Raw genomic sequence first — 17,020 nt, forward strand, 5'->3', positions numbered from 1 at the left:
TAACGCAAAAGGAATGTCGTCCAGATAAGTTATGGCGGAACTGAAGGTGGTGACACTAAACGTTAAGGGTTTGAATAATCCTACAAAGCGGAGGGCAATCCTGTCACTGTTAGAGGGCACACAAGCAGACATCTGTCTCACCTACTGGTGGGTGATTGTCATAGGTTACGGTACCGCCACTTCCCTACACAGTTCTTCTCTTCCAACACAACCAAAACGGCCGGGGTAGCTATTCTAGTGTCCAAGTCCTTTAGGGGGGAAGTGTTGCACAAATTCGTAGAACAGAAAGGGAGACTTCTAGCCTACCGACTTAAATTGGGGACCCTGCAGTTTACTATAGGGACGATTTATAGCCCAAACGAGCAGCAAGATCGGTTCCTCCACTCCGCGTTAGTAGACATTACAGCATCACCAGAATGACACATAATTCTGGGGGGGATTGAACATGGTATTTGACTCCTCAATGGATAGATCAGCGCAGCGTCACCCGCAGGCCGGGGAATTATCACACGCAGTGAAAACACAGTTAACTGACTTGGACCTGCATGATCTTTGGCGGGGGCTCCATCCGTTAGATAGAGACTACTCCCACTATTCACATGCACATAAGACATACGCCAGACTGGATTATTTGCTGGTCTCCGGACCGGTCCGAGACATGACCACCGCTTCAGAAATAGGGGTTCTTTCTCTTTCGGATCACGCACCGGTCTCGGGAACCTTCCTTCCCCCATCAAACCCGGCTCGGCGTGGTGTTTGGCGTCTTCGTGACACTCTCCTACACAAAAAGACAGTGGTGCAGAGTATAATAGATTCGGTGAAAGACTTTCAGCTGCATAACTCTTACTCTGATACTCTATTGGCGACTCAATGGGGTGCTCTTAAGGCAGTATTGCGGGGAGAATTCATAGCGATCTCGGCGGCAGACAATCGAGAAAGAAGGCTAAAGCGGGATGAACTCACACAGAAGGTCAGGGAGCTAGAACAGGTACACTGCCGCACTGGGGCCCCTAGGATTTGGAGACAGTTGAAGGCGGCGAGGAAACTCTTGTCGTCTCTGGACCTGGACAGGGCTGAATATGCCGCGCTACGTCTAAAACATGCCTATTATACAGGAGGGGATCGATGCGGTCGCCTATTGGCAGCCAAACTCAGAGCTGCGCACCAGAGTCGTCAAGTGAAAGAGATTGCGGGGGATGCGGGGCAGCGGATCACGGATGACGCTGAAGTAGCTGAAGCCTTCCGCCGGTTCTACTCTGAACTGTATGCGGAGGGATACCCGCGGATGGAGGATCCGGAAGTCTATTTGGACTCGGTGGCTCTCTCGTCCCTGGCTCGAGAGCAAGCTAACCACTCGGAAAGAGAAATACGGATCGAGGAAGTTGTTGCAGCGATTTCCAGACTCAAACATGGAAAGGCCCCAGGCCCAGATGGCTACACTACCCTCTTTTATAGAACGTTTAGCTCGACACTAGCGCCAATTTTGACCAGGCTGTTCAACTCCTTCACTGCCCCAGGGGCTATCCGACCAGACCTCCTACAGGCAACGGTGTCGGTCATACCCAAACCCGGGAAGGACAGGACTCAGTGTAGCTCGTACAGACCGATCTCCCTCCTAAATGTAGATCTAAAAATTTATACAGGGATCCTAGCAGCGAGACTGGCACAGCACCTCCCCGGTTTAATTGAGCCGGACCAGTCCGGCTTTGTGCCTGGGAGACAAACTGTAGATAATACTAAGAGAATAGTGCACATTTTAGAGAAGGCCTCACGTATCCCAGGGGAGAGGATGCTGCTTTCGGTTGGCGCTGAGAAAGCGTTTGATCAAGTGCATTGGCCTTACCTGGAGTGAGTGATGGAACGGATGGGCATAGGGGAGAAATTTCGAAGCATGGTGTTTAACTGCTACAAATTCCCCTCGGCTGCAGTGCGAGTTAACGGCTGCGGCTCGAGGCGATTCAATAGTGAACGCGGAACGAGACAAGGATGCCCACTCTCCCCTCTCCTTTTTGCGCTCTACATGGAGCCCTTTGCCCAAAGAGTACGGCAGAACCCTGACGTGACTGGAGTGAGAATGGGAGGTTATACCCACTCAATTAGCCTATATGCAGATGATGTGATTTTCACGTTGGAAAACTCAAAGCGGGCTTTGCCCGCATGTATGGCTGAACTAAAGGCTTTCGAGGGGGTAGCCGGATTTAAGATGAACGTGGGGAAGTCTACGGCATTAGATGTCTCCCTGACACCCACAATGAGACAGGAACTGCAGCGGCTTTTTCCTCTGCGTTGGTCGCGGGACCACGTGCAATACTTAGGGATTATGCTGGCACCTACGTTGCAGGCGATGGTGCCCGTCAACTATGAGGCGATGAGTAAGAAAGTTAAAGAGGAAATGGGGAGATGGAACAAGGGGACGATATCTTGGCTGGGCAGGATTGCGGCGATTAAGATGACAGTTTTACCCCAGATTCTGTACTTATTCCGAGCATTGCCACTACAACCCCCCTAGAGGATGGATACAGCAGATGCAAACTGAAGTGTCCCATTTTGTGTGGCATGGCCGCAAACCCCGGATGCGACCTGCCCTTACAACTTTGGCGCCGGAGTCAAGGGGACTGGGGGTCCCAGACCTGCGCAAGTATTTTCAAGCATCACAACTGCGGTACCTGGTGGAATGGAGCAGGTGGGAGTCAGATAAACACTGGCTATTCCAGGATCAAGCAGTTGCGGGGCGTCCCTTACAGGAAATACCGTTTCTGCGTAGATTACATTGCCCCCCCAATCTCTATGCGTCCTTTTTGCTAAATGTTAGATCACTCCCCAAGCATTGCATTGAACTGTGGGACACTATCTACAACACTCAGCCCATGATGTGTTTTCTAACTGAAACATGGCTGAAACCTCACACTATCCCTACTATCACTCTAGGGATACCCATCGGATATAAAATCCTTCGCCTCGACCGCCCTGTGAAGGTGGGAGGCGGAATCGCTATTATACACAGAGACACCCTGAGTATTAGAGTCTTAGAACAGGTGATGCTCCCTACTATGGAAGTACTCATCTTTCACTTAAAAATCAACTCTAAAACACAGTGGAAAGGAGCCTTGGTCTATCGTCCACCTGGACCCAATGCCGGCTTTTCCCTTGCTCTCACTGAACTACTAGCCCCCTATCTGAAAGCTAAGGAAAATTTCCTTTTACTTGGAGATTTTAATTTTCATATTGACATTTCTGACCATCAGGATACCAATACATTTCTTTCTGACCTCGCGTTGCTAGGTTTACACCCCAGAAATAGTGGCCCCACTCACTCTGGTGGTCACACATTAGACCTGGTCCTCACTACCCAACCCAACGTTCACTGTCATCCCCCTAAGCATATTAATTGGTCGGACCATAAACGTATCGATTTCTCCATACCTCACCTATCCAATTCCACTAACCGCCCGGCCACCCACTCTATTAAACGCAGGCCATGGCACAAAATCACTCTTCCCAAACTCACTCAAGTCTGGGAACAGCCTTCACTTACCAATTTCGATAATATTGATACTGCTCTCTCCATGTTTAACTCTACGCTAACAACAGCTATTGACTTTCTAGCTCCACAGAAAAATGCCAAAAAACCTACTATAGCGAAAAGGGACACATGGTATACGGAAGCTCTCAAAAATGAAAAGAAGAAATGTAGAAAAATGGAAAAATTGTGGAGACGTACAGGTAATGGGGAAGACAAGAGATGCTACCTGGAGGCTATGTCCTCCTACTACAAAAATGTCAAAAAAGCTAGGAAAATGAGCCTGGCCACTCAAATTACAGAAGCAGGCAACTCTACCAGAGAGTTATTTAAAATCGTTCAAACCTTCACTAGTCCTGAAGTATGTGAAAGTCCAGACACCTTCACCCAAGAACTATGTGATGATATATCTCAGTTCTTTGAAGAAAAAATCGATGCAATATATAAAAAAATCACTACAGTCTCTGACACTCTGGGGACTGAGGCCCCTGAAACTGCTCCACAACTGACATCTGGTGAAACTCTTCTGGAAATTCCCAAAATTACTACTAAGGACTTGACTACTCTCATTAATCAAACTAAATCTGGTTCTCCCTCTGATTTGATACCAGCTAAATTCATCCCTCCGCTAATTGAGATATTAGGTCCTCATATTCAGAACCTACTTAATTTGTCTTTTGCCAAAGGCCAACTTCCATCTGCCTGGAAGGAGGCGGTAGTGAACCCTATTCGCAAAAATTCCACCATGCCCTGGTCTACACTCTCCAACCTTCGCCCGATTTCTCTCCTCCCCTTTATCAGCAAACTGGCAGAGAAGCACGTCAACACCACCCTCTCCAGTTTCATCGAAGCGACAGGGGGCCTGGACCAATCCCAATCTGGGTTCAGGCCCAACCACAGCACTGAATCAGCCCTCCTCTCTGTGACAGATCAGATCAAAATGTCACAAGATAGAGGGGGCTCTATGATTCTAGTGCTGTTGGACCTGTCCGCAGCCTTCGATACTGTGTCTCATAACACCCTACTGAATCGGCTGCAGGGAGTAGGAATCGGAGGCGTTGCACTATCTTGGTTGGAGAGTTTCCTCGCCGGGAGATCACAATCTACCAGCCTGGGCCCCTTCCGTTCCATCTCAAGGGGGCTCACGAAGGGGGTGCCACAGGGCTCATGCCTTAGCCCCACATTGTTTAATGTCTATGTGGCCCCCCTTGCTGAGATTGTGCGAAAATACGGGTTCATACCGGTTTCCTACGCTGATGACACTCAGCTCCTCTACCCTTTCAGCTCCCTTGACCCTAAAATCAAGGGGAATTTTGCTGAGGGTATGAGAGCGGTGTCACACTGGATGGCGAGGAATTGCCTCCAGTGCAATGTAACAAAGACTGAGGTCTTGCTCTTTGGCAAAGCAAATATCCTCTGGACCCCTGACTGGTGGCCACTCGACCTTGGCCCAGTACCGGTACCCAAAACACACGTTAAAAATCTTGGAGTGAAGTTTGACCAAAAACTGACCATGAAAGAACACACCAACTACATCGCGGGTCTGTGTTTTCACACCATTGGTTTACTCAGGCGTGTCTTTCCTCTCCTTCCTGCTACATGCAGAAAGACACTTGTACAGGCCTTGGTAACCAGCCGCCTGGACTACTGTAACGGCCTGCTGACATTAGCCAGTACGGATGCAGTTGGCCGTTTGCAGGTGGTCCAGAACACGGCAGCCAGACTGGTCATGGGTGCACCTGCCAGGACTCCTTCCAAGCCCTTGCTGAAAGAACTGCATTGGCTTCCCATACGACAGCGCATCCACTTTAAGATCTGTTGTACGGTACACAAATGTCTGTATGGAGTAAGCCCTAAATACCTAGCCCAGTCTCTTGAACTGTACCAGCCTTGCAGGTCCCTGCGCTCCTGCAACCAAGCCCTGTTAAAACCCCCCATTACAAAGAAGACCAGACAGGGTGACCGTGCTTTCTCCGCTGTTGGTCCTGCCCTTTGGAACAACCTTCCCACTGACCTAAGAACCACCATAAACCATCTGTCCTTCAGAAAGGCATTAAAAACCCTCCTTTTCCAAGAAGCATTCCCACCCACATAAACCACTTAAAATGCTGCTCTACCTAATAAACTGTTTTAGCTGGCAAAAGCGCGGAGATACCCTTCCAGGATTGATTCCTGCGCTATACAAGAAATTAAAATAAATAAAATAAATAAATAAATATAACGAGGGTACCGCTGAAAGTGTGGGACGCCACCAACCAATCTTTTGATCTCACCACATTCCCTTCTCCGTTCACACCTATTGTGGACAACCCAGATTTTATGCCGGGGACGGAACCTGGAGCCTTCTCGCACTGGAGGGCGAAGGGTTGCAGGGCACTTTTTCACATGTACAGTGAGGAGGGGATTCTCCCCTTTCAGAGCTTTAAAGACAGTTATCAGATGGCCGAAACAGACCGAATGAGATATTGGCAGGTCCGACACTGGGCCCTGCAACCACAAGTGAGGGTGTCGGCAGATAGGAAGCTGTTGCCGTATGAGAAATGGCTGGTGACACGCACCTCAGACACTAAACTCATAACAGATCTATATAGAATGCTACAGCTCCCACCTTCCCATTTCCATATCCTGGGTAGGGAACGCTGGAACAGAGAACTGGGGAGAACGCTTAGCCACAAGGAATGGGAGCAGATCTCGTACCGAGCAAGACACTCAGCTTAAATGTAAATGTAAATGTGCTGGACTTGTAAAGCGCACAACTGCCCGCAAGCGTCCCAGCGCTTGCTTAGGGAACCCGTCCTAGTATTCCCCTGTGAGAAACCACGGCAGGGTGTCCACAAGGTGAAAGCCAGGCATCCCGCCGCGAGGGGCCGTAGTGGAGATTAAGCAAGCTATTGCCCAGAGTCGCAGAGTGTGACCCCGTGAGTTGAGTAGGCACCAGAGCGAGAATTGCCGAGACCGTGGAATTTTGAGCCCGAGACCCGCCGAGGTGGGGAATCGAACCCTGGTCCACGGTCTGTCTCAGCTTCCGGGTCTGCCGCCTCTAACCACTGAGCCACGCTTCTCCCATGTAGGTCTCGAACTTGCAGAAACCCGTGCGAACATAAAAAAAAAAATCCGCAAATTCGTGAGAATTTGCAGATTTTGCGGATTGCGAGTTCGCAAATCCGCAAAATCCGCGAACGCGAGATCCACAAAATTCGCCCATGCTTATGCTGGGCTCAGCGGTTCAAAACATCCTAATACACTGGCGTACATCGACCACCCCTTCTCTTACAGGTTGGCTACATAGGCTGTGGCATGTTCTGGGGATGGAAAAGCTATCACTCACGCTGGCTGGGGAGTTGGACCGCTTTGAGGAGCTGTGGCAGCCTTTTCACACACTACTAGCCACAGAATTTAGGGAACTTACATGCCCAAGATACCTGAGGCTTCTGAGACTTACGCCGCCGTTGTAGAGTACTGTCCGACTAGGGAAGGAGTGAGGGTTGCTCTACAAGCAATGAGAGAGAGAGGGAAGACAGGTGTGACAGTACCTACGTTCTATATTACACAGCACTGGACAGGGTGGGGAGGGGAGGAGACGGGTGGTTGTTGGGGGGGGGTTGTTTCATCAAATGAAGGGTACGAAGGGTTTGTGAGTTGTTCCTTAATCCTTCCGCACGTTTCCGCACACAGAAGCCGGAATCCAGGGCACCCCTTGCAAGGCTGGGACATTTGAACATTATTTCTGGAACGTTCCCTGGCGTGAGCATTGACTCCTTATATAATTGTTTTCTTTTGCTGCTGTACCCTCCTAATAAAATACTTTAAACATAAAAAGGTATACAATCCAATACATTATCATATTCAAAAATTCGACATGGGGGGACTCGTCACCATTTTACAGTTAGATAAAAATTCAAATTCGAGAATTCAGGTATTATCAGTGCAGACAATTTTTAAAAAGGAACTTCTACAGATTAAAACGATGTCTGAAAATACATTTGAGGAATTTAACTATATGCCTCTAAGTCCATTCCTGCTCCAAAAACTGCAAAGATAACGGAGCTGGACGGCACCTTCTGACACCCATAAGTTTTAAAAGAGGGATCAACCAGATCTTTCTATGCCCATAGTAATATTTGCAGAAAAAGAAGGTGTGAATGGTTGCCTGTGTAGAAATCTCATCACAGGGTCACGATGGAAGAATTGGGTCCCAATTATTTCTAGTTGGAAAGGCAACCAGACGATGTAGGAGATTTAGCCTCAACCTAGTCAGGAGAAAACTCTCAAAGATTGTAAAATCGTGGGTCAGGTATGGCTGAATTGAAAAGGTAACTTGGACAGCCATAGAATGTTGGACAGAAGTTTTAATAGATTCTTTCGCAATTCGTAACTCCTCCAAATGTAAAAGAGACATCGCTTTTAATGTCTTCCTCGGTATTTCCCGAATCGAACATGGGACTAAATCATGTTTTTCTAGTCCTAAATCATGTAGAAAATGTTTAATATAAAACAGCCATCCTATTTTATGTGAATAATCCAAGGACATAGTGTCTGTGATTATTTGCTGTGTGAAGACATTTTTCTCTGATGACCAAATTCGGTGCCAGAGAAGAAGTGGTTGAATTTTGGCTAGATCTGACAAATAAGGAATCCCCAATTCCATATGGCACGACAAAGTGGACACACTCTTCGGTGGCATTAGAAGAAATCTTAAAAAAGCGTTCTCCGCCACTTGTAGGGAGCTGGTATTTGCATACCCCCATACTCCGGCCCCATATAGGGCTGTTGACTGGCATTTAGCACTATAGATCTTTAACAATTCCACCGGCGGCCTCTTTCCTAGACTTTTTGAAAAATTTATGAGGGCCGTTGTAGCTCTCATGAGGTGTAATTTTCTGGCCTCAATAGCGGGTTTCCAATTCAGTTTTTGGTCAGTAATATGGCTATTGGTCTGTGGTTGCTAGTTTCTCCTTATTAAGACAGATATCTTTTGCAGCTTTTTTCCCTGGTCCTGCTATCATCACATACGTTTTTTAAATATTTATATGCAGATCCAGCTTTCCCATGAAATAAGAATATCTATCCAACGCCTTCTGGAGTTCACGTGGGGTGCGGGCGAGTATCACAGCATCATCCGCATAGAGCAGAGCGGGTATCGGACGATTTTTGATCTGCGGAAGATCCTGGCGCCCTTCAACATGGCCATCTCCAATCCGTTGGTATAAAGTGTAAAGAGAAAGGGTGCCAGCACGCAGCCTTGCCGAACTCCTCGCTCTACCCTGAATGGCGCTGTCAACTCACCCCTGACCCCAAACCTCACCCTGGCAGAGGCATTAGAGTATAATTCTCGCAAACAATCCAGCAATGGTGGATCCACCCCCATTGATGCTAATACGGACCAGAGTTTAGCATGGGAAACGCAGTCGAAGGCTGCAGATAGATCGACGTATACCAAGTATAATCTACCTGACTTTGCTCGTACATATTTGCCCAATAACATGGTCAGATTTAAGGCCTGTTCGACCATTCCGAATCCCTCGCGGAACCCAAATTGAAGGTCCGAAAGAACCCTACCATCATCCGCCCACTGCTGGAGACGCTCAAGGACAACTCTACTTGCCACTTTGCCCAAAGAATCCAGCAGGTAGATCGGTCGATAGCAGGAAACCTCCTGGGGGTCTCCCTTCTTAAAGATAGGGACCATAATTGATTTTGTACAGGAGTCCAATAAACCCACCTCTTTCGCTGCCTCAAGTACCCTGGTCAACAATGGTGCCCACAGATCTAAGTTTGATTTTAATAGGTCTATGGGAACCCCATTGGGTCCTGGGGCTTTGCCATTTTTGTTAGCTTTTAGGGCCTGGGTACCTCATCAATAGTAATGTCTAGTATGATTGGGTAGCTGGGTTCAGGAAGCAAACTAGTGGAACCTGAGTCTCCTCTCATGTCATCTAGACCTTTCTTAAAAATCTTAGTAAAATGCGCCACCCATAGTGATTCATCAATGGTGGGTAAGTTTTTCTGATCGACCAAAAAAGGGGATTTAATCACTAGCCAAAAAGCTGCACTATTTTTATCGGAGCAGCTTTTATGTAGTTGATTCCATAAAGACTGTTTTAATTCAGACTTCCTCTCTTTTATTGCAATATTGTACTCCCTCCTGAGACTTCTTATTTCCTGTGCCACTCTGTTGGGTTTTTGTAGGGCTATATTTAATGTAGAGTGTGCTGTAGTACATCTATGATTAAACCACCCTATTTTATTTGATTGGCTGTTTTTTGTCATAACCAGAAGTAGTTTATTTATTGTTTTTAAAACCACCCCGAAGTTACTTAGAATTTCCTCGTTTGTTGCGGACAAATCTAAACATTTAAGAATAGGGGAGTAAGCTGTATTTATAACTTTCCTTGTTATATCTAAGGAGTCAACTTTCTCCCATTTTATAGAAAATCCATTTGTTCTATCCACATGCAAGGTGTTTTGTCTTAATGCACTGGCTATAGTATGCATGAATTGCTGATGAAATGGGAGAAATTCTATGCTAAGGGCACAGTGATCGCTTAATGCGTTAATCAGTGCAGCAAAATTAATAACACGATAGGTCAAAATCCTTGATATCAAGATGAAATCTATCGTAGTCTGACTCCCCCTCCCTAAAAATGTTGGGCCAACAGCTGGCCAGTAGCATTCTTTTTATTAGCAATTATAAGGTCTAACTCTGGGAGGGTTTCATTTAGATAGTTTCCAGTGGTTGAATGGAGGAAGTGTACTATGGGTCCTCTCCCTCACCAACGACCCCGCCACCGCCAGAACCAACCTACACGAAGGGATGAAAGAAGTAGCCGAGTGGATGAAGAACAGCCGCTTGAAACTGAACTTAGACAAGACAGAAGTCCTCATCCTTGGATCATCACCATCTGCCTGGGACGACTCCTGGTGGCCGCCGGCCCTAGGCAGCGCACCCAAACCAATGGACCACACTCGCAACCTGGGCTTCATCCTGGACTCCTCCCTATCGATGACCAGACAAGTCAACGCCGTCTCGTCATCGTGTTTCAACATCCTACGCATGCTCCGAAAGATCTTCCGATGGATCCCCACCGAGACCAGGAAGACGGTCACCCAGGCAATTGTCACCAGCCGACTGGATTACGGAAACACCCTCTACACCAGAACCACAGACAAACTGCAGAAAAGACTCCAATGCATCCAGAACGCCTCCGCACGACTCATCCTGGACATCCCCCGTTACAACCACATCTCCGGACACCTGAAAGACCTGCACTGGCTCCCCGTCAACAAAAGAATCATGTTCCGCCTCCTCACCCACGCACACAAAGCCCTCCACGACCTAGGCCCCAGGTACCTCAACAACCGCCTGACCTTCTACACTCCCACCCGCCAACTAAGATCGTCCAGCCACGCCCTCGCCGCCGTTCCACGCATTCGAAGAGCCACCATGGGAGGAAGATCCTTCTCCTACCTGGCAGCGAAGACCTGGAATTCCCTCCCCATCCACCTCCGTCTTACCCAAGACCACCTCTCCTTCAGGAAGCAACTCAAGACCTGGCTGTTCGAGCAGTAGCGGACCCCCCCTTCCCAAGCGCCCTGAGACCCTCCGGGTGAGTAGCGCGCTATATAAATTTCAATGATTGATTGATTGATTGATTGGGTTCTTCAGTTTCATCCACTATCCCACAAAGGTTACTATTATTATACTGACATGGGTGCTGATTAAAATCCCCCCCCCAGATTACGGTTGCCTCAACCCCACCACTGAAACCCCTCGTCAGGGAGGCTAATTTATGGCGCAGTCTGCGCAGAATCTTTAGCAGTTCTACCTCTGATAAGTTATTATAAAAATTTAGAAGGAGAACGATGTCCTTGTTATTAAAGGAGAGACTTAGTAACTGGAAGTTTGCTTCCAGTTCTATTGGTGTTACTTTTACCCCCCTATTATATTTGCTAAAAATATACTTAAGCCGCCTTTGGCCCTACCAGATGCTGCGGGTATTGCGGGAGAAAAATAGGTTTTATAACCTACCAGGTGGATTTCTGTGGTAGACCAAGTGGCCTGGAGACGGATTATATTATAATTCTCAAAAAAGTTTAACCTCGTGCCATCTTCTACCTTGGGACGAAGCCTGGCTATATTCCAGAATAGGAACTTTATGGGCAGGCATTCGGTGGCTACAACATTATCCAATGGTGTGGTAGTCTGCAGTATACCAATTTCCACCGTCTTTTCTAGAACAGTAGTGGATTGAGCGGTGACCAAAGGCATACAGTCTTTGCCGCCAGTTATGGTGCTCCCTGTCACAATTTCTATACAATTTGATTCTGGTACCAAAGTGTCAACCCACGCTGATTTTGGTTGATTTCCTGCCATGCCAACCGTTAGGGGTTCCGAAATTTGAGACTGTTTAAAATTGGAATTTTCCCCAGTAGCTTGGTTAGGGAATCAATCAACTCCTTCGAGCCCAGAAAGCATAGAAAAATGATTAAAAGTGGGGACACTAAAACCAAACTGTTCTGTACCAAACCCATATGGGGCGCGGGGTCTTGGAGAGTATGCCAACAGTGATTGTGGATAAAAGTAGCTTAAATCGTGTGTAGATATTTCCTTCCAACCTCCCGCCACATACCACTCGCCAATATATTTTACTGCTCTTCGGTCCCTGAAATTGACGATAATAACGTCCCCCCTTATATCCTTTGGTCTATTCCCCACCCAACCCAATCTCCGTACGTTAAGAATTTCTCCATTAATGATTGAAGGTAATGGCCTATTTTTACTCAGCCAATGTATCACTTTATTTTTTAGCTGTTGATGATCCTCAGTTTTTTCTTCCACTAATTCCGGGATCCCAGTTAAAACCACAACGTAGGGTACGGCCTCGGGTGGCAAGTCTATTTTTTCCTGATTTTTTCTTCAGCGCTTGATAGGTAGAGGGGACCCGGAAGCAATTGTTTGTGGGGGTCCCTGTTTATTGACCTGCCCTTCCGTTCTTCCCCCCCTGATGGTAGTAAAACCTTTACCTGTGTGATGAGGAACCGGAATATTCTGGGCTTGTGTAAGATGTAGATCATTATTATTTGAATTTGGGGCTAGTGTCTGCCCAGATAGAATATTATGGCTATGTTCTGTTTGTCTTGATCGGCCTGAATCGCCGATCAGTTCTGTATGCGTTCCCATTTGCTTTTCTATGGACCCCAGTTGTTCGCCCATTCTTTTAACTCTTTGTACCAATGGTAAAATTAATGATTTTAATAATTGCTCCATATTCTCCATTAATTCTTTAGTTGAGAAGGAAGGTGGAAGGTGATGGTCTGATCCAATCTTAGTTGTGAATGAACATGTGTTCCATATAGGGCTTTGAGATACTTTCAATGTTTTAGCACTTCTACCACCCTTATTATCCCTCCCACGCTTTCTTTTTTTTTTAGGTTGAGCCTGGGTCTCTATTTTTTATAGATGTGTGTATCTTTCAAAATTGATGTATCAGAAGTTGCAGATAATACTGCCTCGGAGTAGATATCTAATAATATTTCTTGGGTTAAATCTTTTCTGGTTGCCACTGATAAAGGTGCTTGGGTTTGTTGAAGCTGTGGGGAATTCTCAGTCGCTCGGGGTAGCTCTTTTTCTAACCCATGCCTTGGGGGGTGACTGCTAATTTGATGGTACCCAGAGATGATCGCTTTTTATGTACAAGTTCCAGGGAAAGGCGTTAATCAGTCATGGCAATTTCCTTTTCTAATACGGAAGCCGCCCTGGTAATAAAACTGTCTAAAGTCCCCCTGACAGATCCACCCACCAACGATGGCCTTCCTATACTGGTACGTAAGCTCATGCTTCCTCAATAGCTTCAATAATATGACAGAATGAAACAGAGTCAAAAAGAGCAAATACAGCAGGGGAATAGGAGTTCTTTTTTTTTTTTGTCCCCATTTGCCTTCCCTTCAAAACAAGGGCGATACCAACCACCTTGCACGACTTGAGGACGTGATTTGATATTCTGGTGGTAGAGATGTCCCAGAAGAAGCAAGGGTGATGTCTTTGACTCCATCTAGGTATATTTCAACCTGTAGGACCTTAATCGAAACTAGGCTGGCCCTGGTCCAGGAGTGTTATTGGCATAATCATCGGACCCGGGGAAAAAAAAAACATGGAATCACCTCCAGTTGATTAGAAGGTCCCAAAAGACCAAGTTACGCTTACTAGCTGTTCTTTTAAGGTCCATTTTAGACGTTTCATATAAGGATGAAAGCCACCGAGAGTGTAATGGGGGTGTTTTTTCTATCCAATGTATATAAATTTGTCTTCTCGCCAATAAAATTGCGTAGAAAAGAAAAGATTTTGCCTTGCCTTTGATATTATCTTCCAGCCCAAAGATGACAAGTGAAAGGGTTATTGACAGGGATGTATGTAGGATAGAGTTTAAAGTATTAATTACTTCTTCCCAAAAATTTGAAATGTCAGGACATTCTAAAAACATGTGTATATCACTAGCACCTACCATGTTGCATTTATTACACTTTTTATCTGGTAGAAATTTAGAGAGTTTCAGTGGTGTTATGTATGCACGGTGTACGGAGAAGAGGTGGTTTTGTCTTTGCCATGAGGGTTTTACGGTTTTATATAGTAGTCCGAAAGACTTTCGCCACCTCTCTTCACATGGAGTACCAGTCGCTGTTCCCCATAGCTCATCTGGAAGTTGGAACTCCCCGTCGTTTTCCTCCAACACTGCCAGTACCATGTAGCTACTTCTTTCCCGCCTATGGGTCGTTCTACCAATTTTTGTTCTATTATGCTAATTTTCCCAATGTTAGTGTCTATACGACTCTGTGATCTCGCCCAGCTATCTATTTAAATGTATTTGAATCTGGACAGCCCTGAGCCAACCAGTTCGTATAACTCGTCCCAAGTTATTAATTTCCCGTCTTTAAATAATTGGCCCCACCTTGTAATACCTGCTTGTTCTATTATGGTAGAAAGACTATCTCTCAAGCATGGTGGTAAACCGGGTGAATCCCAGATTGGGGAGTAGTTTGAGTAGTATGACAAGCCAAGTTTTTTCCTGATATTAGCCCAGTTTTTGGCCCATGATTGTGCCATTTTAAGTTTGATATTTTTGAAGAATTTCTGACTTCCAAATTTAAACATAAAACCATCTGGTGTTAGATTTGCCCCCATTAACATAGCCTTGTACATTGAGTCAGTAGTAAGATTAGATGGCATTTTTAGAAGCATTCTTGAGTGTGACATCTGGAAAGCCCATGAATAATACAACAAATCCGACAATTGAAGGCCCCCCTTTTCTCTTCTTCTTCTTAGCTTTTTCCATGCTATTCTTGTGGTTTTATAATTCCATATAAAAGAGTTGATTTCTCTTTGAGATTTTTCAATCAATTTCGGATCGAATGCATTTGGGATAGTATTAAAGATGAAGGTGAATTTTGGAAGGATGCACATTTTAACTAGACTTACTCTATCCATTATAGAGAGTGGTAGATGTGACCAAGATTTTAGAAGTTTTTTGCTCTCAGTGTGTATTCTTTCCGAATTAGTTTGCCCAATGTTTCCCACTTCTTGGGTTATTCTTATTCCTAGGTATCGCATTGATGTTGATATGTTTACCCCTAGCTGTATATTTGGTAAATTCCATACCATTATCTCACTTTTACTAGAGTTAATGTCATAACCCGAGATATGACCAATTTCTTCAGCCCGTTGAATAACGACTGGAAATGCCTTGACTGGGTCAGATGTAAAGACCAAAATATCATCTGCATATAATGCCACCCGCCTTTCCCACTCTCCAAAGCTAAAAGATGGTATATTAGCCTCATCACTTAAACGCTGAGCGAACGGTTCGATGTACAGATTGAATAGGAGAGGGGAAAGAGGGCAGCCCTGCCTTGTACCTCTAGATATATTAAAGGCTTCGATCAATCCCCCATTAACCAGCAACCTGGCTGAGGGTGTGCTGTTCAGTTGTTTAATAGTCCTACAAAACCCTTCCCCACAATTGAATTTGTTTAATACATCGTTTAGATAGAGCCAATTGACTCTATCAAACGCTCTGGTTGCGTCTAAAGTCAAGGTAGCCAAGGGGACAGAGAAGGCAGTAGCAATATCTATAGCCCCCACAACTTCATGTGTTAACTCCGCTAGTTGTCTACCCTTAATAAATTCCTTTTGATCTAAGTGGACTATATTACTAATATCGCTAGCCAATCTTGTGGAGATGATAGGTGTAAATATTTTGTAGTCGTTATTGAGTAGTGATATTGGTCTATATGACCCACACTCTAATGGAGATTTTCCTGGTTTCGGAATAAGTACAATTATGGCCTCACCCCAAGATTTAGGCGGCAAATCTCCATCTATTAGAATAGCTTTAAAAAGTGCAGTGAGCACAGGGACAATGATATTCTCGAGAGATCTGTAAATTTCTCCCGGCAGACCATCCGGACCTGCCGCTTTTCCTTTTTTTGATTGGCGAATTGCTTTTTTTACCTCGTCCACTGTAATCTTATTCTCTAAAAAATGTACTCTGGCTTGTTGATAAAGTTGGAAGGGTAATAGCATCTAGCCACCTGTCCCTTGCTTGCTGGTCATTAGCCACCTGTCCCTTGCTTGCTGGTCATTGGGAAGATCTTCTTTGTAAATCTCCTCAAAAAATTCAAAGAAGGCTCTCCCTATTTCTAGATTGGTTGATCTTGTCTCTGATTCTCCTGCTATCTTAATTTCCCTGATATAGTTAAGGGCTTTGTCAGCTTTTATTTTCCATGCAAGTACTTTCCCTGCAGCTTCTCCGAATTCAAATTGGGAGGATTTGCTCACTTCCCACCTTTTGTTTATTCTCTCTTGTAGAGTGCTTTCCAGTTGGTTTTTTAACTCGGCCAATTTTTCATGTTCTTCTGATGTTACTAAAGACGGGTCGATCTTTGATTCTAGAAGTTTCATATCTATTTCTAGTGTCTTTATTTTTTCAATGTATATTTTCCGCCTATAAGAGGCTCTGTTAGTAATCTGTCCTCTTAGGAAAGCCTTAAAAGTCTCCCAAACGACTTTTGGACCAGCAGAGCTTTTGTTAATATTGAAAAAAATTAAAGCCTCGTCTGACAGAAATTTGACCTCTTCCTCTATAAGCAAGAGTGTCCGGTCAAAGGACCAGGATGGATGTTAAACTAGATTATCAGATTTCAGAGTAAATTTTTGTGCGGAATGGTCTGATAAGTGTGACGGTAAATAGTCTATTGATATCAGGGTATCCTTTAGACAGTAGCTGAAGAAAGCGTAGTCAATTCTAGATTTGTGTTTAAAACGACTGTTCCTAAAGGACACCCCTGGCTTATTGCCCACTCTTTTCCTCCAAAAGTCCGCCAATCCTAGATGTATCATGATTGATTTAAGGGTTTCTCTCGATTTAACGGAGCTAGAAATTCTAGATTTTGTTGATTTGTCTAATCTTGGATCGAGAACAATGTTAAAATCTCCCATCCAGAGTA

General features: G+C 45.4%; 1 protein-coding gene across 1 annotated transcript in view; it reads left to right on the plus strand.

The window, feature by feature from the left end:
- The first annotated feature begins 2,020 nt into the window (after positions 1–2,020).
- The window catches only part of LOC147666722 (uncharacterized), a 245,197-nt gene continuing 230,197 nt past the window's right edge, over positions 2,021–17,020 (plus strand). Inside the window, exon 1 of the mRNA XM_086948932.1 lies at positions 2,021–2,372. Within this exon, the coding sequence (XP_086805058.1) occupies positions 2,021–2,372 (352 nt within the window). The remainder of the gene's footprint in view (positions 2,373–17,020) is intronic.

Source organism: Lissotriton vulgaris, unplaced genomic scaffold (genome assembly GCF_964263255.1).
Source record: "Lissotriton vulgaris unplaced genomic scaffold, aLisVul1.2 SCAFFOLD_1154, whole genome shotgun sequence".
NCBI classification, from domain to species: Eukaryota; Metazoa; Chordata; class Amphibia; order Caudata; family Salamandridae; genus Lissotriton; species Lissotriton vulgaris.